General features: G+C 38.1%; 2 protein-coding genes across 3 annotated transcripts in view; both read right to left on the bottom strand.

Annotated features, from left to right (window-relative positions):
• The window catches only part of LOC112053525 (cytoplasmic dynein 2 heavy chain 1), a 74,525-nt gene that overhangs the window by 15,726 nt on the left and 31,286 nt on the right, over nt 1-27,513 (bottom strand). For both annotated transcript variants that reach the window (XM_052882097.1, XM_052882096.1), the window contains exons 26-53: nt 18,654-18,867; nt 17,517-17,762; nt 16,734-17,104; nt 16,514-16,655; nt 15,540-15,659; nt 14,803-14,997; nt 13,121-13,344; nt 12,482-12,664; nt 11,765-11,888; nt 11,427-11,534; nt 10,823-10,979; nt 10,269-10,476; nt 9,502-9,676; nt 8,810-8,962; nt 8,303-8,469; nt 7,933-8,035; nt 7,372-7,503; nt 6,804-6,949; nt 6,133-6,256; nt 5,717-5,830; nt 5,123-5,333; nt 4,661-4,746; nt 3,892-4,029; nt 3,059-3,230; nt 2,603-2,768; nt 1,606-1,804; nt 861-1,075; nt 138-234 (exon numbers count right to left, since the gene is read on the bottom strand). In XM_052882097.1, the coding sequence (XP_052738057.1) occupies nt 138-234; nt 861-1,075; nt 1,606-1,804; nt 2,603-2,768; nt 3,059-3,230; nt 3,892-4,029; nt 4,661-4,746; nt 5,123-5,333; nt 5,717-5,830; nt 6,133-6,256; nt 6,804-6,949; nt 7,372-7,503; nt 7,933-8,035; nt 8,303-8,469; nt 8,810-8,962; nt 9,502-9,676; nt 10,269-10,476; nt 10,823-10,979; nt 11,427-11,534; nt 11,765-11,888; nt 12,482-12,664; nt 13,121-13,344; nt 14,803-14,997; nt 15,540-15,659; nt 16,514-16,655; nt 16,734-17,104; nt 17,517-17,762; nt 18,654-18,867 (4,690 nt within the window). The remainder of the gene's footprint in view (nt 1-137; nt 235-860; nt 1,076-1,605; nt 1,805-2,602; nt 2,769-3,058; nt 3,231-3,891; nt 4,030-4,660; nt 4,747-5,122; nt 5,334-5,716; nt 5,831-6,132; nt 6,257-6,803; nt 6,950-7,371; nt 7,504-7,932; nt 8,036-8,302; nt 8,470-8,809; nt 8,963-9,501; nt 9,677-10,268; nt 10,477-10,822; nt 10,980-11,426; nt 11,535-11,764; nt 11,889-12,481; nt 12,665-13,120; nt 13,345-14,802; nt 14,998-15,539; nt 15,660-16,513; nt 16,656-16,733; nt 17,105-17,516; nt 17,763-18,653; nt 18,868-27,513) is intronic.
• On the bottom strand, nt 20,235-26,423 carry LOC112053513 (laminin subunit beta-1). The gene has a single exon (XM_024092949.2). It carries the CDS (start codon nt 26,315-26,317, stop codon nt 20,966-20,968), a length of 5,352 nt encoding a protein of 1,783 aa, XP_023948717.2. The 5' UTR covers nt 26,318-26,423; the 3' UTR covers nt 20,235-20,965.

Consider the following 27,513-nt stretch of genomic DNA (forward strand, 5'->3'; position numbering starts at 1 on the left):
TTTCAGGCGTTTGATATACGACCTTGTTTATGATTCTAAAGCTATTGGCTAGATACATAATACGTCTCGCAATTTATATACATAAATATGAAAAAAATACGATTTTATAGGTTCAAAATGTAGGAAAAAGGCCCTACTTCGCTAAGGGATTCTGGGCGAATATCGCCGACGGCAGCGCGCGCGGCAGCTATCACTGGCTCTACGGACGCTAGTTCTGTTTCGATTTCCTTTTTGCTGAAATTAAAATACACATAAATAAATTCATAATTCTTTAATCGATATTACTCAATTGTGAGAGTACCTACATATAGTATTACGTTTCCTGTAAAGATGCATACGTCCTACATTTCCTGCATACGTCAACGATATGTCTTGAGACAAGAGAAATATAATAATATTGTCAACCTATTCCTTGTGATGAGACAAAATGGTTTTGGGGCCAGACATTACCTCAAAATACATATCTACCCAGCGGTCTTTACATTTAAATTAAAAGGAAAAGAGAATATTAGTCACGTTGATTGTGATGATTTCCTTAGTTTATTTTAAGATTTCATAACAATAGACATATTAATTAAGACCTTGCGGGGACTGTATATTTTTATCTGCTAATCACACTAATATTATAAAGGCAAAAGTTTGTGCTTCCTGTGCGCAGCAGCTACTGAAGCGATTTGGTTAAAATTTGGAATGGAAGTAGATTTTACTCTGGATTAACACATACGCTACTTCCTATTTCATACCGGAAAAATCCATGGTTCCCGCAGGATTTGTGACATACTGAATTTCACGAAGACGCAGTCGCGTGCGTCCGCTAAAATTGGCGTAACCAATAGAAGTAAGGTTTTTGCGACGCTTACCGTATCTGCAGTTTCTCATTTTCAAGTTCAATATTCTTCTTCAACTGATGCATTTCCTCTTTCTTGTCGGTGGTGGCGCGCACCGTGGCTCCGATCTGATCCAGCGCCTGGTTCGCCTTCGCTTGTTTGTCTGACAGAGCAACCTCTTGCGCCGCCGCTTCTTTTTGCAGAGTTGCTACTTCGCTGCGTGCTCGGCGGAGTGCTTCAACGCCAGCCTTTAGTATACAGGTCATCATTATCATCAGCCTATTTTAACGACACCTGATTGGTGGTTGGTGGGTCAGGCCAATATCTAAGTAGGTATCCTATAAGAAGGTTCGAGAGATAAGGAGGAAGAGGGATAAGGAGCTGCAATGCGGGCTTAGGGTGAAAATGTTTTATTTTGTAACGATAAGTATCAGATAATAAAACTTTAGGATAATGACCGTGATCGTCGCCTTAATGTACTCTATAAGACACAGGGGTGCACCTAACACCATAAACTTCCTGACTCCAAGCCGGAAATATTTTCTGAACATTTCTTGTTAAAAACAAAAGGTAAATATTCCAAAGCCAGAGCCAGGACTCTAACCCAGGACCGATGATGGGAGGACACATGGGCTAGTCGATGTCGAACTTCAATCAATCAACTTTTTTTTTAAACTACCCACAGTTTAAAAAAAAAAGTTGATTGATTGAAGTTCGACATTGAAGAAGTATCGACATACCCATAAGTTTATAATTGACTAGACAAAACAATACTTACAGATAAGGTAGCCTGCCGTTGTAGCAACGCTTGCTTTTTGTTACTAAAGATGTGATAGTAAGTCCGTATAAAGTGCATGTAACGGCTCGGCGAGCGGACCCACTCCGCGTCCAGGCTCCCGTAGATATTAACAAATCCTTCCACTGGAATGCTGTCTACATCTTCTTTGGTCATTTCTTGAGCATTCTCTTTTACCAACCTAAAAATATTTCTCATTTAACATGTTTTAGTTTGTGATATCCTTATCACATAAAATCATCATCATTCATTGACCTTATCCCACTTAACTGGGGTTAGCAAAATATTTCAATCTCTTCCACTAGCTTTTTTATCATCCATCAACTTTTCTTCTACTAATTTCACAGACATATTTTTGTTCACACTTCAACCATCTCTTCTTTGGCTTTCCACTTGCAATTTTACATCACAGTCTATACTGTATTTAATTACAATGTAGAAATCTAGTGGCTGTTCTTTGATGTCATAAGAGATTATAACAAGTACATGATAATGACTGTACAAAAGTGCAAAATCAGTCAATAATAGTGCAAGTGCAATACCCAGATCTAAAGTCGGCATCTGCCCCGGCGTGCAGCTAGCAGCGGGTTACTATACCGTTGGGTTTTCATTAAAATTTTTATCTTTGCAATATACACTATACTGCGCTTGTCATCAAAAGTGCAAATAGGTACTCTACTTCGTAGAAGACAGTTGAGTGGTTGTTTAGGTTTTGTTGATCTTTGTGCAAGCTCGTCGTCAAAAGTGCAAATACTCTACCTGTCAACAACAGTGCAAGTGCGGTGATCAAGCTACGTGCAACTGCTGCAGCGCTGAAGCCAGCATAGTGCCCGCACGCAGCAACAGTAGATGACAATTGAATTGTTGATCTTTGTGTGGGCTGATGAGGGACTATACATATGTCGTCAAAAGTGCAAATACTCTACCTGTCAACAACAGTGCAAGTGCAGTGATCGAGCTACGTGCAGGCGCCGTATACCTCTGCAGTACGCGCGCCGGCATCTGCCGCAGCGTGTCGGCCGACCAGCGCTGCAGCCAGCACAGAGTGCCCGCACGCAACAGCAGCGGGTGACAGTTCAGCAGTTGATTCAAGTTTTCTTGATCTATGTCCAAGCAAATCATTAACCCTAGATTTTGTTTTATATCTGAAATATTTATATAATCTGTAGCCAAGACCTAGCTCTTTGGTACACGGGTGGGGGCGATGACGATCTCGCCTACGAGTATCAATAATTGCCACCCATTTCTCTATTGATAATGTCGGTATATCAAACGCAACATTATCAGTTATAAACAAAATGAAAAAATTATCTAAGGAAATCCTTAAAAAATACTTTTTTTTATGATGTGGTATGAATTTTGAAGTAAACTATTATGTCGCCTGAATGAGTTAATTTTTCTACTGATTTTATATTTCTAAATGTTACTAACTTACCTGACAAGCTCTGTTGCGTGTGTTGTCCCAGTGAGGCCACAATACTCGATGGAAGGACATGTATGGATTTCGCTTTCAGAAACGCCTCTACGAATGACAGGACGTCAGCCGTGGCTACAGGCTCGCGCAGAACAAGTAAAGTTCTTGATCCTTCGCTTGCTGATATTAGAGCCTATTAGGGCAATAGAGAGGTTCTAATTTAGCTTCCTAGACACGTACTAACAAGTAAGATACAGAATATGATAAAAAATAGCAGAGGTTCGCGACTTCGTCCACACTTAGACGTTCTTAACGTAGCCCAGTCGGAAAATCTTTTCTTAGCGGACATCTACTAACATTACATAACTCGGACATATAAACTAATTTTATTTTTGCACATTAAGCTGTTCTCGATATTTCGTGATGACGTTTCGATTTTATATGTAGATAAGTGGTCATTATAATCAAATATGTAATAAAATAGTTTAAAAACCTAAAAAAGACGCTTTTATCACGCACTAAAAATTACAAATGAAGTTTTTTCGTATTTCTGACAGCAAACCCTTTCATTTGATACCCATATCATGGGGGTTGGATTTTAAATAGCTAGCCATCTTGGGGACGCCGCCATATTGGATTTGTAATGACATTTCTTAGCTAGTCATGTATTATCATCAGAACTCAGAGCGTGTGCAAAATTCATCCTAATCGAAGACCGGTAAGTAGATCAAATATAGATTAGACCGGTAAGTAGATTAGTAAATTCCAAGATTTTTTTGCATACATTGCTAATTACGAGTGAAGCTAATATAAGCGTGTTAAAATAAAAAGTAGTTTAATAAAGAAATAATTACATTTTTAAATAAGTTGTGGAATTGATTATGTTGGTCCACGACGTACAGATTGGAGCCGAGCGTGGCGCACGCGATTGTGGCAGCGGGCCCGCGCCCCACGCCTGAGGTCCCCACGCACGTCACCACGCCGCCATTTAGCTGCAAACATTAAATATAAATAAAATAAATAAATAAATATACTTAAACAATACACATCACTATCTAGCCCCAAAGTAAGCATACAGAGTAGCTTGTGTTATGGGTGCTAAGATAGTTGATATTATAATATTAATATACAATTATATACTACATATAAATACTTATATAATGTATAAATACACACAGACACAGGAAAACACCCATGCTCATCAAACAAACATTTACCAGTTGTGGGAATCGAACCCACGGCCGTGGATGCACAAAGCAGGGTCACTACCCACTGCGCCACGCCACTTGTTATAATAACTAGAGATTTGCAGACTAGTCGGCCACTATCGTAGTCGGCGATTAGTCGGCAAAGAGCGCTGACTAGACTAGGCGCATTATTTTGTAAAAAAAAATCGTGTTACACACGGCAGAAAATTTATTTACCTCTCGTACATTCAATGTCTCGGTACGCTAAGGATTCTTTTTTTTAATTTCATAATACTTCGCTTGGTCGGCATTCGAACGAAAATTAAGATAACAATACCAAGTAAACAAAACACATTGACATATAAATTATCATGGTCCTAGAACAGCGGTCATTTTATCCCTCAATGATATGGTTTATCGTATTATATGTACTTACAGCAAGCGATATAGCCGAGCAAAGTGCTGACAGTTCTATACACGCTTCCATGCCGGTGTCGCCGAACACGCGTTCATCATCAGTTACTGAAAAACAAGTAGTTACAATCATAATAATTACATTCTGTAATTGGTTATAGGTACAAAGGCTTATTATAATGCCTGATGATAAGCAATTGTTTAATCAAGATTTCTAAGCCGCAGTTCACATTGTACCTATTCTCTCTTGACATAAAGGAATGGAAGCAAAAGAATAAGTGATGGTGCACAAATCATACGTAGCAGAAAATACTGATGCCAGAAATGTTTTCCACATCTTAGCTGGTTTGAAATGTCGTCGAATCAAAAGGGTTTGTGCAATTTGACTGATTGTTAACCAACTAATTATGGTTGCTTATATCCACGAAGTCACGCTGTTATATGGTAGAACGGGGACGAGTAATTTTATAAAAACTTTACTTACGGCATTGGTTGATTACTTTCTGTATATTTTGATACCATTCCTTGTAATCAACTGATTCCAAATGCACTCCGTCGCCGCGCACTTTCGCTTTAAAGAATAGTTCGCTGTCATCAAGTTTAATGTAACTGCGTACTATTGTATTGAATTGAGACTTCTCGTCATCCGTCACAAGTCTTTCTCTGAATATCATGTTGGCTTCAGACTTAATGGCCTTCAAATAAAAGCGCATAATTTAATAACAAATGATTATAAAAGTAGGAATATTGCCAATACCCTATAAACCCTTTACGTAAATTAATAAAGAGGTTATGTTTTTTTGATATATCAATCCTAGCGAATTATTCTCGGTGTTAATACCATGCCTGACTGACTTTGTGCATACATTTTTATCTTAAATGAATTTCAATGAATGTTTGCATAAATCATAGATTTCAAAATGATTCCGTAAGCCCTACAATAATTTACCTAAAACAGCTTTTGAAGTAAAAACTCATACTGAGATGGTGGTTTCAGTGACTACATGGTTTAAGGTGCAAAAAATGGAAAACTTCTAATGCGATTTTATTAAAAAACAGAGATAAAATTTGTTCTTACTATAAGTAGCTCCTGCATATTGGAAGTGGAGTACCATTTAATGTTTCCACACCAAGTTTTAAGGTGTGAAGGATTCCAGACGTAGTGCGATCTTGAGTGGAATGTTTCTGTGACCTGTGATGATAAAAATAATCTTCAGTAAGATTGGGTTACCACAAGCATGATAATAAACAATTAATTTAAGCTTTAATCTGTACACATACCGGAAATATCAAAAACTAAAATAACTCAAGGCATCGATAGAAACAAGAGATATAAGTTTGGTTAAACTTGTTGAATTTAAATATTTAGTAAGTAGTAGATAAGAATGTCGAATCTATATTATTTAGTAATATTATTTAAAGGGGGACTATAGTAATATTGCATCGGATAATTATGTATGTATTAAAATACAATACGTATAACAGCATACTAACCTCTTTGTACAATGAAAACATATGACGTGCAAGCTCAGACATCTCGTTATCTGATATGTTGTTGCCAACACTTTCTGCAAGGTAATACCTCGACAGTTCTAATAGTTCCTTTTCATCTGGCTCTCTGTAAATAATAGATACCTACATATTTGTATAACAAACCAGCAGAGTTTTGTTTCTTGAGCAAAAACAGAATTCTGTAATTTAATACAAGCGTAGGGAGTGATTCTGAGTTTAAAGTCATAATAAGAAACGATTTTGAACAGTGCAAATCATTCAACATTAAAGATTAAATATTCATGTTTTAATGAAATTGTAATTTTGCATGGAATTTACTCTTAAAAGTAGTTAGATATTTGCGCCATCGCGCCGAAAAGTTCCATCAAATGCGGAATGCTATCTCCACGCCAAATTTGAGCCACTTCAGGACAATATATGAAATTGCAAAAATCGTTCAAGGAAATTTAGTTTAAAAGACTTGACTTTTTTCACTATTATTATCAACGTATTTTAACGTTAAGCCTACTTCACCTAGAGGGGGTCAAGCAACACTGCGCTTTTCGGTGAAAGTTGCCATTCCAGCACCTTGGCACCCAAACGTCAATCGGCTTTTCGTACTATGTGCCCTGCCCATTGCCATTTCAGCTTCGCGACTCGCTGTGAAGACTTACGTGAGAACAATAGGCACTAGAGTAGCCGCTAGTCGAGGAGTCAGCATGGCGTGCGATGTCGCCGTGGCCACAATAGCGATGCGTCCCGTGCTGTACCACTGCGGCCCGCCTTCCTCCCGCGCCCAGAACCCATTCTGCTGTATCAACTGTCAAAGTGATGACAAGTAAGAGTTTCAGTACACATGAAAAGAGAAAAGAAAGAATAAGCGAAGATAGGCATCTCTTAAAAGCAGATAGACCGAAGAAAAAAAAGAAATGACAACTTAAAGATTTTGTTTTTATTGAGCGACAGGTTATAATCTCATATCGAAAAAAGGAAACTAGCTGTTTTTCCAAATAATATATATCGCGCCACGAGTTATCTCATGGCGATAGGAAGACGCAATATTGTCTACTAATAGGCGAAAAAAGCAATACTTCTCTTTCGTCCCATCACAACGATAGAGATTGCGATATTTTAGATTCCTTCGCTATTGTCTCCCTTTCATTTTGACGAGATAAATCGTTGACGCATTTTAGATCTACAAGGGTTAAATATTCGATATTGCTTTAGTTAACATGAACCAACCTGTAGCAAAAAGGAATGCACTAACGAGGAACCCCACGAATCACGATATGCTCTGTGAAGCGATCGAACAAGTAATGTCGCGCGACTTGTACTGCCAGTGGTCGCTCGACCGCCGCTGTGAACTACATTCTTCTGAAAAATGTTACAAGAATACAAAAAGGCCCATACTCAGCCTTGGCCTACCCTAACCAACCGACAATTTATTATTAGTTTTAAAAATATCTGGGTAATTCAACTTTAATAATGAAATAATTACTTTATCAAAAACAAATTGCTACAAAGTTTTATGACATTTTAAATTCATTTTTAATGGGGACAAGCAAAGATCATTGACTATACAGCCTGAGTTTTATGGCGTTTTTTGAAGACTTATGATTGGTTTGTGTGTTTGTTTTCTTGTTTGTTAGGCTTGTTGGTAACAGAAAAAAAAAATATAGCTTTAAATGTTACTTCGCTGCTTTGGTACACTTATGAACTTGAGCAAGAATGGTGATAATAGATAGTAGGTAGGTGCTACACAATTAAATAAAATGTTATTGTATAAAAGTTGATTATTCTTACTCTTTTTAATTCAGCAATAATATCCACTGGTTCTAAAATGGGAGTGCAGTCGATAATTATCATTGTCGAATTTGATTCTCCGAGTATATATTCGGCTAATGTGCTGCAAATAAAAGTAACTGTTTTTTACTCAATAAATTAATCTAATGTACCTATTATATATGCTAATGCATGTATCCCCCGTGTAGTTCCCATTCGAATAAAATATGACTTTCGATTGGTAAAACAAAAAATCGAAATCGGTTCAGTAGATCTAAAGATTACTTCCTACAAACTCACAAACTTCACCTCTTTATAATATTAGTATAGATGAATTACAAAATTATTTTACTCAAAGTCACAAATAATAATAATAGTTTGAATAGCTCACTTCTTAGCGCACGCATCGGGTCCGATGACCACAGCGTGCGTGCGCGCGTGCAGTGCGGCGCGCACGGCCGGCTCGCACGCACGCACGCGCGCCGAGCGGTACAACGCGTCCGCCCACTCGCTGCACGCGCCCGGCGCCTCCACTACCATTAGCGGCGACATCTCCAGCTTTATACACATTTAGTTTTTTTAACAGGAACAACTTTATATAAAAATACCTTCCCTCCTCTTATATACTTTACAGTCTGTCATGTCATATTCTTTTATCATGTCACACAATATGGAATTTTTAGTGACGCTCGCATACATACCACATTAAAACTGAACAGAAATTGCACTCTCTATTTGCACTATTAAAAAAAACACTACTAAAGTAATTTCTTAAAATAATGTAACGTTTTGTAGTATTAAAAAATAATCAACATTGAAAGTGTAAATAAATATTTGTCTGCGCTTATAAATGTTTACTTTTAAGGTGGCCCAATAATTAAGACTAGAGTAGACTTACGTGATCATAAAAACTGTCAACAGCACTGCTTTTCAGCAAACCCGCAATGCTACGTTGCACTGCCAACCAAACCATTTCATCGGGATTTATGTGTACTGTTGTTGCATTTATATCTTGTGCTATATATTCGAATTGAGTTAATATCTGTCTTACCTGAAAGTTAACGTTGTTAGTATGAGAAAACTCTACCAAATTCGTTTCGTTTATTTCAAGTAGGCTTAGTTAACAAGCAAGACAAGAATTTTCTTGCGGTGAACGCAAGAAAATTCTTGTCTTGTGTGAGAGTATTAAGATTAAAAATAAAATCAAATTGAAAAGGAAGCATTAATTTACATACTTAGAGTATGATTGAAATCTAAAATGTAAATAAATATAAAATAAGTAGGTACATAAAATAGTTCGTTGCAAATTATCATTAAGAAATTTATAATTTTTTATATACACTTAAGAAGCTAGTTTCCTATATGGAATATCAGTCGTTCTACAGACATTAACACCTAGCATGCTTCAACGAAATATCGAGATAAGAGAAACATACTGTCCACCAAAAGCGGCGGAATCGAAAATATCTCTCTCTCTCTCTGTCTCGTCCCATTGCATATAAACAGAGAACGGTATTTTCAATTACTGATAATAGATATAGAGATATTTTGAAATATATTTACAGATATTAAGATGGTGCTTCTACATACCAAAGACATACAACAATGTTTAACAACAACATCAGATTTATGTTTGTCCAGCCATTGTATGCACTTTTTCACAGTTTGATTCAACAGTGGCATAGACAACTTTGCACTTTCATTATCGAATTCCGTCTTTTGTATCCAATTCTCCAAAATTTCCTCAGCACAATGGCTTTCATCGCTGCAAAATAGATATAATCATGAAAAATAGTATTCAAACTAACATATTTCAGTGACTTTTGTATCACATAGAGAGGATCTTTACAATAAATACACAATTCGAAAATGTTACCTGACCTTAATCTGTATTACCAAGTTAATGATTTGTACTTTCATAATTGAGATTAATTTAAAAAATATTATTTATGATATTATCTGATGGTTAAAAAAGTTAGAATATGTTATTTAAAGTGCTCTTATCAATTTACTTTACTATTATATTAAATCATAAATAGTATTCAAATGTTCAACTAGTACTTTAAAATTAAAACAGCAGCTATGAGAAAGAACACTTAAAGCCGGATAACCTAAAGCAGGTGCGACGGAATACAGTGCCTTAAAAAGTAGAGGTTTTACTTTTGTATACAGTCAAAGTCAGAATTCATTTATTTCAAATAAGCTAAGATTACAAGCACTTTTGTCAATAATATTATTAGATAGTGTTGAAAATAATTGGACCAAAACTTAAAATTAAAGTTACGAGGGTTCCAAACGAGCCCACAACAAACTCTGCAAGGGTTTACACAATTCTCAAATATGCTAACATGATATACCTCAGTAATATGATCCCCATTCTAGAGATGGTGGCAGGCGAGGCGTGCTCGAGGCTGTGCGTCTCAAAGAGGAAGTTGACGTTGCGCGCGAACTGCACGCGCCAGCCCGACGGCAGCGTCAGCAGCCGGTTATCGTCCAGCACTGAGTTCAGCGCCTCCACCCACTCCGGCTCTATGTCGCCGTCGCACACTACCCACGACCACACATCTAGAAACAATATCATCATCAATGTCATCGTTATCAGTTGGATGACCATTGCTGGCCTCAACTTGCAAATGCCACGGTTTTGAGTTGCCCCGCATTCAGCGGCTCCTTCTTATTCGCATGCCATTGGACTACCTAATGGGAGGTCGACTAACACTGTGTTTTTCGCAGGCATATTTACAGCGTATTTGTAATTGTTGTAACTTGTATATTATTGTAATTGATTGGCTCATTACTTAGTGTGGAGTCGACAACATTGACTACGGAAGGCCTAAGTTCAGACAATACTGGCGATGAAAGGGTTAAGTCCAGCAGTGTACAATAAATAGCCGCCGTCAGTTTAACGTACCGTCGGGTTGGTTGGCCGCTTGCAGCGCGACCGTGGACATGACGCCGTCGGTCCACTGGCGCGTGTCGAGCTCGATGTGACCCAGCAGCCAGCTGCGACTCATCGCCTTGGGGTATATAACATGCTCCACGATAGTCTTTCCTTGTAATGTTAAAGCCTGAAATTGGACACATTATTCAATAAATACCTTTTAGGAGACTCAAAAGTGATTTCAAAATAAGAAAACTAATGTCGAACAAAGATTCACAACATTTGTCAGGACAACTTAATTAACAAATCAAACTGTAACCAAAATAAGACCCTAGAATGGCAGAGAATGACCATGAGTTCAGTCACGCACTTGTGAACGATGTGTGTAGAGTTAAAGGCACCTTAGACTGTTAAAAAACACTCCCCTTTTCCACTCAAGTCACTCTCCCCGCCTATCCCAAGTAACCCATAAAGAATTACACAACAAGAGATGTGGACGGCTCGAACACCACGAGCACACTGAAGCCGTCCGTAACGCAAGTCGTTGCAACGCGGCGATAACATACCTCAATTTATAAAATCGTTGAATTTAGAGAGAGCTGTGTTAAAAAGATAAAGTAATCAATGCACTTACAGTTTTAAGCATCTGTCGTATTGTACTTTTACCCGAACCTGGTGGGCCAACTATTACTACTCCCATTCTTTGTTGCAACTGTTCGAATAGCTCCATACACTTTTGAATCTAAACATGAACATAGACATTGATAACAACACAAATAATAATAACTATCAAATGTTGTGTTTAATAAATGAAGCAGTAAAAATTATTCTTCAGTAATTAAGCACAAAAAGAAGAAATAAGCAAACAATACTGACAAACAGACTGTTTAACAATACAAATGCCATGGAAAATTAGCTAGTAAAAAGTAGTCTTTCCCAATCTACTTTATGTAAAACATAAATTCACAATACCTGTTGTTTGTTATGGATAAGACCAAGGTGTTTGACTGTGGCATCAAGGAAAGAATAAATAGGATCTACACCTGTTTGCTCCTCAGGTACACCAGCGAAAACCATTGATAAAATATTTTCAAATCTGAAAGAAAACATTTGTATTTATTTATACAAATAAATCAATAATGATTATTTAGTTACGCCATATTTTTGGAGGTGCTCAAAACATACGTGAGAACCAAGACTGATTGATGTTATTTACATTACATTAGCCTACAGATCAGATTTGCAAGACTTCTTTTTGAAATTTTTGACGACCTCCGTGGTATGCGCGGTGGATTTACAAGAACGGAGGTTTTCTTAATTGGTCCAGGTCTGGCTGGTGGGAGGCTTCGGCTGTGGCTAGTAACCACCCTACTGGCAAAGACGTATTGCCAAGCGATTTAGAGTTCCGGTACGATATCGTGTAGAAACCGAATGAGGTGTTTTCATCCTCCTCCTAACAAGTTAGCCCGTTTCCATATTATATTGCATCAGGTGAGATTGTAGTCAAGGGCTAACTTGTAAAGAGTAAAAAAAATATGAAGTTGTTTATATAGTAAAAAGTTAGAGGAATATCTTTTAAGAAGTTACAAGAACATTTCTGCAATGGAGAGTAATGGCAGCGCAGAACGAGTCCAGAAAATGCGGAAAATATTCCAATTTTGGATTCGGCTAAATTTTTTAGGACATTACCTCTCTGCATCGTACTGCGTAAGCTTGGACAGGTTGTTGAGGCGCAACACTTTGCGCAACAGCGCGCGTTGCTGCTCGTGCGATGCGGCAGCGTTGGCGGACAGCGCAGCACCGCAGCTGCCAACCGCCGCTTTCAATGCGCGCAAGCCCCAGTCGTAATGGCTTTGACCACTCAACAGGGTACTGGAATGCGTGTAAGCGTTTGTTACCGTACAATATTCATTCCTTTAGTGTTCATTTACACAAGCGGCAGCTGCTACCGACGACTGCAGTCGACTACAGTCGGCGACGTCTCGGTGGCAGCCAACGGGGCGACCGCCGTCGCCTGCTACCGAGACGTCGCCGACTGCAGTCGACTGCGGTCGTCGGTAGAGTTGCCGCTCGTGTAAATGAACCCTTTGTTATTTTGTTACTAGCTACCTCAAAAAGACTAAAGTATTTTAATCTATCTTAAGCTCTATCTGTAAAAGTCACATTGTTCTTTAATTACTATTCGGAAAACCGACAAACATATGGAAATAAAATGTGAAATTGCTTATCTATGAATTTAGCCTTCGTTTCCTTAAGTTGTTGTTTGTCTTATTACACTGTGTAGCAGTGTTCTTTTCCTTAAAGGAAACCATCATCAGATATACGAACCTGGCCAGAGTGAAGACTGTGTCCAGGTCGGCGGCCAGCGTCTGCGGCTGGTGCGCGGCGTGCGCGGCCAGCAGACGCGCAGCGAGGTCGCGACGCGGCGGTGCGCGCAGGGCGAGCGGGCGCAGCGCGTGCTGAAGCGCGGCCGGCAGCGCGCGCCGCCCGCCGTACCCGCGTCCCGTGGGGTTCATTGTGGCCGCCACACCGCACCACGCAGACACCACCACCTGCCGGACAAGTCACTGACTTTGACGTATGTTACTTAAAAGAATTAACATCAAATCAACACGACCAGCAGTTATCGCATTCCTTAAAACCCATTCTTAACAATAATCCCAATGACAACGGGGAAATCAATCAACGGTCATCTACCCACTTTTTGATATCCACGAAGTGTTGTCTGTAACTATCGGATGTAATTTTTATTTATGTATGCTCCGACATAGTTGTCGAATTTATTAAGTAAGCAAAAATAATGATAAGATCTTGCCAAGAGAACGAATCAATAAAGTACGAGTTTGATAAACACCAGTAAAATACAGCAAATTAAATTAATGGATGTCATTAGCTTCTCTCTTAGGTGAATGAAAATTAAACGAATGTGTCACTGGACTCCCGAATGACTGCTGGACTTTCAAGATAACAAAAGGCCAGGGTTAAAAGGGATACGACGCACAGGTCATGTTATCGATGGCCCGGCGACATTTCGATAGCGGCTCAAACTGAGGCCAAGAACCGACAACGATGGCAGTACCTACCTGGTGGAGGTTTTCTACACCGTAATCAGATTTTTTAATTAAAAATACACAGACAGATATGTCTTGTACTTTTAATTCATTTTTGTATAGATTTGAAACTAAAACTTGTCATTAAGCTAACACAAATATCTTTTTCTCGACACATATGTTTAATATGATGAGGTTATATTGTTATCGGCATGGAGATACCACCAACTGATTTACTATTTCAAAATACCGGTACAAAACGTGCCGAAACTGATAAGGGCTGTAAGTTTTACAGGCCATATTCACCCATTTGAATTTGATTGTTATGTTATTTTATGTGTAGTTATGATTAAACTTTTGTAGATGCCGACATTTACATGTTCGGATTTATTTTCTGAGCAAATATAGACATTACATAAACTGCATAATTTTCAATTTTAGAACATAACTTCAATATTTATTGAATTTATTAAAGTTCTCACTGTAATCGCCCTCATGCGTAATATGTCTAATACCAATGAACAAGATTGAAAATAAATCTTACAGAAATCTTTTGTGTTTCTCTTACTTATTTCCATTTAACGGAGCAAGTCGATGATGAAAGGAGCTCGCTTAAATGACTCTGCTGGTGGTCATTTAAAGTACAGAAGATATTAATATTGTAGAATTAAATACATGTTCATTCCCCTACTTGTTTTCCATTCAGCAATTCCGTAGGCTCGACAGAAATGGTAACTGATAGGCTATTTGAGTTATAGTTGAGCAGATCATGTAGTGGACTTGTCTTGCGTGAAGACGCTTCCCTTACTTGTTTTCCACTCAGCAATGCGATGAGCTCGAAGGTAGACGCTCGCTTGTGTGTGACCATCAGCAGCAATGACAACTGACAGTGTATTAAGGCACAGAAGATACTGATTCTAATATGAAGTGGATCCGACTAGCGTGAAGATGCTTACTTACTTGTTTTCCATTCAGCAGTGCTGTGGGCTCGACGGTAGGCGTTCGCTTGTGCGTGGCCGCCAACAGAGACGCGAACTGATGCGACACGGCGGCGAGGGTGTCGGCTGACAGTCGGTTGAACTCGTCGAAGCAACCCCAAGCGCCGCACTGCGCCACCCCGCTCAACAAGCGCCCCATACACTGGGCGTCCATCGCCTGAAATTTTAGTTCTGTTGTTTTTAATCTGCATCGTTAGTCCAGTAATTAACGCGTTTTCGGATTTACGGTAAGTTCTTGTTCGGGCTTTTGGGCTTTGCCTTTTTTTAAGTAATTCCCAGTAGCTGTCATTGAGTAGGCAGATAATAATATGTAGGATTATTACTAAAGACGGCGACGGCGATAGGATATTGTTGCTCTGTTATTTTGTTGAACATAGTGAGCTAGCAAGAACTTGTACTATTATGTATTCTGTGGTAGTACATAGTTACTATGGAAGCAGCGTGGAGATAGGATTTTAGTAGTGCCACTAGTAGTGTCGTTAGTATTTCGGAGATAGTGACGGATTCAATAAGTCAAAATTCATCACACCAGTTTGCTCCAATGCGGCTTCGCTGTGTTATGTGGCAAATCCTCTTCTCCTACAGTAAAAAGGAGGCCTGTGCCATTATAAAATAAACTAATAATGCTGTTGGTGATGATATTTTTATATTATTACCTAAAAGATGAAAGACCAAGTAAATATTTTCAATATATCTTACCTCGTCGCAGTTGAAGACAAGAACCAAACGACCAACTAGGCCTCCCAAAGCTTTCACCGATTCCGTTTTTCCTGTTCCAGCAGGACCAAACGGGTTGCCAACTAATCCAAGATGCAGTGACTGTAAAACAAGTTGTTTTGTATAGCTCCATAATTATTGAGCATAATTAATACGATGTCATATTTCATAGCGATAAACGAACTTACGAGCAAGATCAAAATAATAATGGGGTATTCCCCGACTTGTATCGCTATGCGTTTTATTTCATACAATACTAGCGGACGCCGCGCGGTTTCACCCGCGTGGTTCTAGTTCCCGTAGGAATATACGAGTATATAATACGAGTGGTATAGCCTTCTTCGATAAATGAGCTATCTAACACTAAAATAATTTTTCAAATCGAACCAGTGGTTTCTGATATTAGCGCGTTCAAACAAACAAACTCTTCAGCTGTATAATATTAGTATAGAGAAATGGGTTAAGAGCCTGTGATATTACGTTATTCTTTAAAAGCTGAAAGTCTGTCGGCTCATTTCTATGGGTACTAAGATAAGTACGGTAGGCAACTTCGTAGTGCGGACCGTGATGCATTTGGGAGCTAGCAGGTTAATACGAAAAATCATGCCACCAGTCGCCAGACACTTAGCTTCGTTGCAACATTTCGAAAAGCTGTAATAGATCAATCTAGTGAAGAATTGTCTGGTGATTTGGGACATGATTTTTCATTATATCCTGTCGAAAATTTCGAGAAATGTAGAAATTAGGTACTTTGGACCTTGAAACCAAACTCACAAAACCATCACAGTCCAAACTCCATAATTGGCTACCGTACTTACCTATTGTAGGAGGATGCAGACTAAGGCCTGGCTAAAATCGCTTCCGTAGATTCAGAGATGAGATTACCCCCTACAAAACCACAAACTTTATCTCTTTATAATATTAGTATAATGTCAGCATACAAATATATTACATACTTGTGTAAGTATTAGAAAGCTCTCGTCAGTAGTTTCGGTGCGCACAAATTGTCCGTTGTTCACACCGAGGTACTCATAGGAGTATGAAATCTGTGCCAATCCCATTTTAGCTACAACTTCCTTACTGCTTAGCAAGTAAAACCTAAAGGAAAATATGTATAGTTAAACAAAATTTTCACACCAAACTATGTCATTGTATAATTTATCTCATATTTCATACCTTAATTGTTTCTGCCATAACCAATCGTTTGTTGTAGTCACATTATTTTCAATTAGAGTTTGTACTACTGTTCTATAGTACGCGCTTTGCAATATTAGGGCTTGTTTTTTATATTTCTCACTTTCATCCTCTACTTCCGTGGATGCGTAATATGTGGTTTCATTTTCTAGATTATCTTTTAACTTGTGGAGTTCTTTAGACGTTATTGCCCTCTCAGTCTGTTCGGTGAACCTAATGTTCTGTGCTAGGCATAATATTTGCGTCGGCAGCGAAAATGGATCTTGGTCTTGCAAACTATTTGCAACTAGGCATTTTAATGTCATGTTTCTTAGCGATGTACGTATTTCTTGTTCTAGGTTTTTGAGCCAGACCTACGATAGGTAGTTTTTAATTATCAATAATTAGTTTTCTTAAACCATCAATAATGTAGAAATCTAAAATCTATATCTAATCTACTTTATATGTAGATTGCGCGGATTTTAGATTTCTACATAGATATCACACTGTTAATATATTTTTCATTAATATATAGATTTTTTTAATATGTTGTAACTTTAATTTTAAGTTTTCGGCTTTATTTACTACAATTAAATTAAATCATGACATAACTTAACGTTTTAAAACTGCTTGTAAACTAAGACTAATTTAAATACGTAAATGAATTTTTAATTTTGATTTTTTTTATTTATGTACTTCTCTATATCTCCCTGATTCAGGAATTGCAGACAAGCCAACCGTCGTCGGTTGGAGACGCCAAATAATATATTAAAAAGTAATACACACCTCTACGGAACAATCAATATCGACAGGGTGATCAAGTTGGAACATTTCACCATAATGGCTGCTCAAAGCTGTGATACACAAGCCCCCAGGGCCGAGCCGCACACCAGTGATACCGGGGAACAGCTTCTTGAGATGGTTCTGCATCACCGCCTCTCTGCCTTCAGCGCCCGCGCGCGCTTGCCCGAGTAGTTCCAGGAGATCATCATCGCTCAGAAAATATAGCCGCGGGAAAATTGATCGCTTTTCCTATCAATAGATGAGTGAATTTATTAACTTAGATGAGTTAATTAGTATAACAAGTTCCATACAATTATTCAAAGGTTATAGGTATTACTTTATTTAACGTGTAGACAGAAGGCGTTTAAATAGCAGATCATTCATTCAAATTCATACTCTTAAGTCCGAGATAAGATTTTAAATATCATTGCAATCATTAAGATTTGAATGTTTAATACTTTAAGGGAAATTGACACCTTAGTTTTGCATTCTTAAACAATGCGATAATGATGATGCATTTATGTTTTTATGCTGTTTGGCCGCGATGGTCTCGTAAACTAAACCAATTTTAAACCAATGTTAATCACAATTGCACACGGCGTGTCGTTTGGTTCAACTTGAAAGATAAGGATAGCTTAGGGTAGGATAGTGTAGGGTAGGGAAGAAGTAAGTGCTTCGATAAGTTAAAGCGAAGTAAGCTCGGCATCCATGGCGTAGTGGTATGCGCGGTGGATTTACAAGACGGAGGTCCTGGGTTCGATCCCCGGCTGGGCCGATTGAGGTTTTCTTAATTGGTCCAGGCCTGGCTGGTGGGAGCCTTCAGCCGTGGCTAATTACCACCCTATCGGCAAAGACGTACCGCCAAGCGATTTTAGCGTTCCGTTACGATGCCGTGTAGAAACCGAAAGGAGTGTGCATTTTCTTCCTCTTCCTAAAAATTTAGCCCGCTTCCATCTTAGATTGCTTCATTATCACTTACCACAGGTGAGAGCTATTATATTATATTAGTCAAGATCTAACTTATAACGAATGAAAAAAAAGCTTCGTTTTGACTTATGTGCACTTACTTCTCCAGCTCCGCTAGTTATACGTACTATAAATTATATAATTTACCTACCTAAACTTAAATATATTACGTACATCAATATAATCGTTCAGTGCAGATTGGCAGGCGTTCAGTTGTTCGGAAATAGCATCCAGCATGGGCTGCAGCCTCGGCGACTGCACCAAAGCCGACAGGCGAGGGTCTGACTCAATGACTCTCGTCACCTGCTTGAATCCTTGGTCCACTTTTCGAAACTTGGTTCCGAGATCTCCCTCATCGTTAGAAAGTATCGGTTCCAAGTAGAGCCACCTGAAATGAGCACCTACATCTAGTATTGACTATCATCTTTTTGCATATACTGCCTCATTGGTGGTGAGCTGATTCGGCTACGGACGAGGTCCAGGGTTCGAATACCAGGTCAGTCCAACAGGCGGTGTTGATGCACACCAGTGCCTCGGAGAGCACGTAAAGGCTCGGTCCTGCGTCTGCCGTCCTATCGGACCATGAGAGTGAGAGAAAAGTGAGTGCTCCTGTGCTTGCGCACACACTTGTGCATTATAATATCTCCTGCGTACAATGGTTGATGACGTGATTGCCCAGTGGATATGACCTCTGCCTACGATTCCGGAGGGTGTGGGTTCGAATCCGGTACGGGGCATGCACCTCCAACTTTTCAGTTGTTGCATTTATTTCTTTTGTTGTTGCATTTTAAGAAATTAAATATCACGTGTCTCAAACGGTGAAGGAAAAACATCGTAAGGAAACCTGCATACCAGAGAATTTTCTTAATTTTCTGCGTGTGTGAAGTCTGCCAATCCGCATTGGGCCAGCGTGGTGGACTATTGGCCTAACCCCTTTCATTCTGAGAGGAGACTCGAGCTCAGCAGTGAGCCGAATATGGACAATGGTTGATCTCACCATGAGCTTGGCCACCGTACTCGAAAAAAAAAACAAGTCTGTCGGAAACATTATTGTCTATTTAACAGTGAAAGAATTTATTTTCAACTTTGCCAATTTTAAGTCTAAGTTAAGCAGTGAATAGGTGCCTAAATTATGCTGTTGAAAATTTTAGTTGGAGGGCATTATATGGGCAGTGGACACTGAAGCCAAAAATATTTATTTTTTGTCTGTCCGTCTATCCGTGTTTTTGGTGACCGGGTAACACGCTGATACTACTGAATGAATTTAAATGAAACTTGGCACGATTTGAGAACATAATACGAAAAAGGTTATAACTATATTATTTTATTATTATTACTTTTTGTCTCGAAAATAAAATTAGAACTGGGTGAAACAGGGATTGAAAGTTTGTGTAGAAAGCCCTTCATTTTTTAAGTTGCATTTATAAAAATTGCAACCAGAAAAATACTAAAAATAATAACACAAAAGATTATTCAAAATTGTACCTTAAAGTTAAAAAGGGGTCGAAGATTTTTTTATTTAAATCGTTCCTGCACATAAAATTTAAAAATGTATCTTTGTAAAATGTTTGTAAATTCATTAATTATTTCTATTTATCATCACGCGGACGAGTATGCCGGCGTCCGCTAGTTTCCAATATGAGCGCAGCTTTTAAGTGTGGCAACTAGGCAAAGATAATGAAATATATTTTTTATCTATTTTTTTTTTGATATGGGGTTACAATAGACTGATAAGGAAAATACAGTAACAACATATTCAGTAAAAAAATTTATTAACAAATTATAATTAAGTAAGTGTGCCATTTATTGTTCGTCAGTCGTCACAAAAAATAACTTAGCATCAATTGGCATGGAAGTTTAATTTATGTTCAATAAATGCATTATTGTAATTAAATACAAAATACTCCACACAGTGTTCATAATTAACAAAATGTATATCCTAGCTAAAAATATATAATTATTTTTTCGTAGTTTATAACATAGGTACAAACCACAAAAATAAATTTGTTACAACAAATGTCCATATTACATTTATCTACTTTTCTAAATTATTTAACATACAAGGTTAAGCTTCTTTGGAATAAATCTTAAATTAGGATACATAAAAGTGATACAATATATAACTTTTCAAACAAGCATATACATACGTACGATACGTCAAAGTAGACCACATCCTTAAATTCAATTACATCACTATGTACAAGTTAGATATACAATAAATTGTTAGACTCAGACATTAAAATATTTCGTTACTAAAATATAAGTTAAAAGCAAAATAATGTGATGATTAACTATTAAGTTAAAGTAAAGCTAATAAAAAATAAAAGACACATGTATACAATATTGAATTGATTGATATAGATATATTGAGATTACCGATTAATAGAAACCGGTTATAAGCTACGGGAGGTATATAATGAGAATTTTTAGGTAATAGTGTAACAATTACGCTGTCTAATAATTAAGTTATTCGGAATTTATGTCATTTATGTTGTACAAGACCTATAGTAGTCAGAACGCTTAGTTATCTCTGAAAGATAATAACTCATTCGAGAATTTAGACTGGCTATTTCTTTTTCCAACTCATTCAAATGTTCGTTGTGGTCATTATACAGCTCTTCCATGTTTGCTAGACTTTTAAGTTGCCTTTGTGTTTCACTTGCCAATTTAGTAGCTTTATCTAGCAAAAGTTGTGCGCGTTCTCTAGAAATTGAGGTCTGGCTAGCTCTATCCGTAAGCGATATATTCGTTTGTTTAAAATCTTGTCTTAATTGTCTTGCTTTTTGTTCGGCACCTTCTGCTTTATTTACAACATCATTTGCTTCTTGTTTTACTTGTTCTGCATCGCTTTCAATTTTCAGAATATTCTTTTGTAAATCCGACAGACGAGATCGAAGTCCTTCAACCTCTTCCATAGTTTCGTTAGCTTTCTTTTGTGCTTCTTCAGTTTCTAATGCAATGGGAATCAAATCACTTTTAGCAGCTTCTATGTCTTTGTTTGCCTTATCTATAGCGGCATCTGCCGCGTTTTGAGCTGCTTGTGCTTCATCTAAAGCTCCTAATACCTTATTAGCCATCTGTAGAGTTAAATTAGCAGTTTTATTGACTATAGTTGCATTTAGTTTTAACATTTTAGCTCTATCAAGGTCAGGTTTCGTTTCAGCAATAATGTTCTCGATATTGGTTAACTGTGAGACTGTTGAGTTGATTCGTTGTGATAATTCTGTAATCTCTTTTGGCTGGATACTTATAGATAAATTCAAAATTTCTGTGGCAAGTTGTCTAACGTCCTCTGGAGTATTGTATGTTTTAGATAAAAATTCTTTTAATTGAGATGTCAATTCCTGGCTTTCATTCGTGGCTTTTTCAGCTGCAGATTTAAATTCACCAGCTATTTCAAACAAATCTTGCGCTCTAGAGCGAACTGCAACTGTATCTTGTTTTACTTGTGAAACGGATCTAAATATCTCTTCGGCGGTAAGTTCATGTTCTTTTATTCTATGTTCTGTTTTATTAGCAAAGTCTAACGCTTGTTCCGCCTTTGTTATCGCTCCTTGGTCACATGATATACCTCCACATTTTCCACATCCCGCACCACCACAAATGTCACAAGAATCACTCTCTTGACCACACATTTTTTCATTTATTGCTGGTAATTGTGAATCTAAGTTCGAAAGCTGTTGTTGAAGATCGTCTAATTTCTTGTCATTTTCACTTCGCGTATTATTGAAATTACTATATTGCATTTCTATGAGCCTGTCTGTATTTTTTATTTGTCTATCAGTATTTGCTATAATAGTCTGCACATTTTCAGCATCATCTGCTGCCTTAATCGCTCTTTGTTTAGCCTCCCGTGTCAAATTGAGAGCACCTTCTAAATTGGCTTCCTGTAGTTTAGTAGCATTATTTCCCAAATCAAAAGTTTTGGTTTTCAAATTATCTATGCTAATTCTTAGCGCATCTAAAGTTACATTACCTAGGTTTATTTTTTGAGTAATTGCATTGAGGTTGTCATTACTGTCTTTTACTTTCTTTTCTGCTACACTTAGTTGATCTTGAAGATTAGATATATTTGATAATAGCTCTTTGACCGTGCTTTGGCCCAATTTTGCGCTTTCTAGTGAGTTTTCAACATCAGACAATTTTTTGGTCATTTCTTCAAAATCTCTTGTATATGCTCCAGTAGAACCAATAACTTTAATCTTGCTTGCATTTCCAATGGCATATATAGTTTGAATACGTAATTCTCCAATTAGCCGATCCCAATTATCAAAACATTCTCCACAAGCTTCACATTCAGGAGCTGTACCAAGGTATCCTCTGTCACATGTATCACATTTATATCCACCTATTCCAGGTTTGCAGATACATGATCCATTATCTCGCATACATTGTTCTGATATAGAACCATGGAAATCACAATCACACTTGTAGCATTCTACATTAGGATCACCCCAATGTTTTTCTTGACATTGATCGCATTGTCTTCCTCCATAACCCTCTTTACAATCACATTTTCCAATATAAGGATTACATTGAGGTGAAATGGATCCAGTGGTATCACAGTCACAAGGATCACAGCCTGTGCCTAGTGCTATTCTCCAATGATTATCCGTACACATGTCGCAATTTATGCCCTTGACATTATTAAAACAGGGACATTGTCCAGTTGTTCTATTGCAATTACCTTGCGTAAAGTTAGTGCCTAAGACAGAACAATTGCACTTGTAACAAGATTTTTCTAAAGCATTCCCATAAAAACCGTCCTCGCATAACTCGCAATTGTCACCTGCTGTGTTATGTAAACATCGCAAACATTTTCCTGTATAGGGGTCACAATTACCAGGTTTAGTTAAGTCAATGTTGTCACTACAATTACATGGTTCACATGTACCCTTTATGGGATCTCCAAAGTAGTTGTCCGCACATACATCACACAATAGTCCTGCATAACCTTCTTTACAATAACATTCTACATCCTTTGTCTCCGGGTCTAAAAAGCATTCATCTGCGTGACTACTTTTGTTTGCATCACCTATTACGCCTGGACAAGGACATAATCTGCAAGGTATATCAATACCGAGTTGTGGATCTCCATAATAGCCTTTTTTGCATGCTTCACAACGAAAACCTTCGGTATTTTCTCTACAGTTTTGACATGCACCAGTTTTGTCATCACATTCAATCGCATGACCGTTACAATCACATTGCTGACAATTAGGAAAGTTGAAATAACCTGGTTGGCAAGAATCGCAAGCGCGGCCATATGTATTAGCTCTACATTTACACTGACCACTTGTAACATCGCAAAAATTGTCAAGGGAACCTATGCTATTACAATCACAACGTTTGCAGCCAAATTTACTAAAACCGTAAGTACCTGGCGCACAACGGTCACATCTTGAGCCAACTATATTTTCAACGCACTGGCAATGTCCTGTATACGGATCACACTGGTGGCTTCTTGAGCCCGATGGATCGCATTGACAAGATTCTGTCCCGTTTCTGATGTAAAACCCTATGCTTGCATGATACTTTTTACAAATTTCAAGAACATTATCTCGGTTGAGATCGTAGTAATATGGATCACCACAATTGTAACGATCGAATTCTTCGCGCATATTACTGCCATTTGATAAGAAAGGTAAATCATCGATTGAAGGTATTAATACTATAGAATCAATTAAAACCGAAGCTCTACTGTTTGGGCTACGTCCGTCTTGTCTCCCTAAGTATATCTGAATTTGGGTTTCTTTATTTTTCTCTAAGCAAATAGCTGGTCGCACTAGGACGCTTCTTTGATTTGCTGGAAGACTAGTAAGGACAGTATCATCTGCTGGACGTACATTGGCACAAGGCGAATCAATATCAATTGGCCCGGGCCTTTTTACTAATATTGTAGCTTCTTCCCAGTTTGTGTTAGGCTGCGGTTCATATCTTATTAAAACATTATAGTTCATGCTTGTTTTTAAATCGTTCACAACAAATACTAATGTACTACTTTCTGGTATCTTCATGAAGCCAGGACCAGTCCATGTTTCTTTACGTCCATCTGGGTAATTTTCTCTTATGACTACATGACAGATTTGACTTTGTATTGCATTGTCATCTATTTGAGAATTGCATTGACTCGATTCTGCCTCAATAACAACTGAATCTAGAGCTCCAACAAAAAAGTTTTGATTTGGTATATTACAACGGAGGCCTTTTACATTTGGACGACATTTACATTGTCCAGATATAACATCACAATCACGATCTAGAGAGCCACCCGGATCACAATCACATGGTAAACAACCATCATCACTATCAGATAAACCATAAAACTCTGGTAGACACTGATCACAATTTCTACCAGTAACATGACGTTTACAGAAGCAATTGCCAGTAAGATGATCGCATCCCCTTTCATTAATAGTACCTAGTCTATCACAGGTACACGATTGGCATCCATCAGGATTTTGTCGGTCAAAATTCCAATAACCTTCTTTGCACCTATCACACCGCGCTCCTTCTACATTTGATTTACAGAGACAACGACCTGAAACTTTGTCATTAACTAGGTCAGTATCTTCATCACATAATACTTCTTTATCAGTAGTTCCATCGGGATCACAATCGCAAGGTTTGCAAACATTAGGATTATTTCTATCTAAAGTAAGGTCTCGGTAAAACGTTGGTTTACATCTTTCACAGTTGACACCCATAGTATTATGTTTGCAATTATCACATACACCACCACTTGTTTTTCCAGTTTTATTATACACAGCTGCGTCAAAGTGACAACTATCAGCATGATCATTACAATTGCATTTTACACAAGCATTAGAAGTTTTTCCCACTGCAGGTTGCCACGGTAAATCATTATACAAATCTTCACAATATTCACAATTGAGTCCGCGAGTATGATGATTACAATTACAGCGTCCGTGCACCATATTACTTTTGGCATTAACTCCAGGCAAGGGTAAACAATGCGACGCATGACCGTAACAGGAACAGGAACCGCGAACTGTCATTTCATAAATAGCATAATAATATTTATCTTGAATTTCAGCTCTATTGTCAAGTAAATCATCACCGAGTGTATGAAGCTTCGTAAAATTAATTCTCAAATTCGTCATACGTAGTAAATTTTGAACTTCTTCGGAGTATGGGTTGACGACGTTGATGTTTGGAGGCAAAACCCTAAATATGACCTCCCCTTCGGAAGATGGCGAAACTCCTGAATAGCGAGATTCGCAAACAACCTCTGTTAAGCTACGTTGAGTGTGTTTAGGCACAAAAGGAAAAGATTCTTCACAGTTGTGTGCAAAATATCGATAGACGCGCCAAGTTTTGCCAAAGTCGAATGATCTTTCAACCAACATAGCCGCCGGGCGGAATGTCTTGAACTGAATTATCAAATGCGTAAGATGAAATTCAGCTTCCATGTCCAGTCGTATTGTAACATTTTCTTTTCCATTCACAGATTGCCACCAAGATTTGTGTTTAGTTCCGGGATGATATTTATAAATAACATTTTGTATTTGATGATTGAGAGCCGGATCGTTAACAGTTTTATTCGTAGAAAGGCACCAGAAACATTTCTTTAGTTCTTCAAGATGTGACACTATACAGAACTTTTCTCGCTCGCGGGTACCGCACGTCGACGAGGCGGAGAGTTGAGCTTCGCGTCCGATAAGCAGATTGCCCGTGGCAGGATAACACGAACTGAGTTCACAGGCACGGTCAGAGAGTCGCGGACTGACACGTGAACGGTCGCGATCTTTGGTATACGCCGCGGCCCCGCCGGCTATTAGCACGGAGAGAAGAAACAATGGGGCCCCTAGAGCCATAGCGCGGTCCGTGCCCGCCGCGCGTCGCTCACTGCACTCACTGTCGACTTAATAAATAAAATAAGCACAGCCAGCCGCCGCCCGCGCCGCTCTCGCGCAGCCCACTTCCCCCGCTCCACCCGTCAAGTCGCTACTATAGCACAGGGCCGTACTCGACTTATTTTATTTACTTAACGAGTACTAAGTACATACATACTTCAATTCACTAAATAAATTCATACTTCAATATTACAGTGTCCTTTAAAACACTCTTATAGTGAATTAAAAGTTCAATGTTATGTAATTGGTGACTAAAATCACAAGGATCTAATTAAACATTTCAAAGTTTTTGTCTTTTTTGTCACGGAAAAATCTGTATGAATTATGAAGGATTAAATAATATATAAATGATATGATATGACTATATAGAAATGAAATGCTTTATACAGGAAGAAATTTTTTTTAGTACGGATATTTTTATATTTTGTACATAAACAAAATTTAATGAACACGTATTTTTTCTTTTTTTTTAACTCAAAAATAACAAAGTTATCGTTAGCTAAAGTTATTTACGTTTAAACAGAATTTGAGGGTCACCCTATCGCTGTACTAGGTAATAGGCAACTACAAAATCAGCTGGTAGGTAGGTTAGCGAGCGCCCGCGCCGAGGGCCGTTGACCTTTGTGCGTTTATTTTATTTTTGTTTGATACCTATTATTTTTATAATAATTAAAGGTCGTCACTTTTGAGCTGAGTACCGATATTCCTTTCATACTTTATTGGGCTTAGGACCATCAATAATGCCTGAAGTGCATGCGTAATAAAGATTATGAAAGATGGCACTCTAGACATCTGTCGAGCGTGTCATCGTCCTGGGGAGTCCTTCAGGCATATTGTGTCCGGGTGTTCTCACCTTGCTAACGGCGAATACTTGCACAGACATAATCAAGTAGCCAAGATAATCCACCAACAGCTTGCTCTTCAATATGACCTTATCGATTTTGAGATGCCTTACTATAGGTACGACCCAGCGTCAGTTCTTGAAAATAGCAGTGCATTGCTCTACTGGGACCGAACGATTATCACTGACAGGTATATTGTAGCCAATAGACCTGATATAGTGCTAGTCGATCGGTCAGTGCGTCGTGCAATAATTGTTGATATTACTGTTCCACATGACGATAATCTGGTTAAAGCCGAAAAGGAAAAAGTATCAA

The sequence above is a fragment of the Bicyclus anynana genome, chromosome 6, assembly GCF_947172395.1.
Source record: "Bicyclus anynana chromosome 6, ilBicAnyn1.1, whole genome shotgun sequence".
NCBI classification, from domain to species: Eukaryota; Metazoa; Arthropoda; class Insecta; order Lepidoptera; family Nymphalidae; genus Bicyclus; species Bicyclus anynana.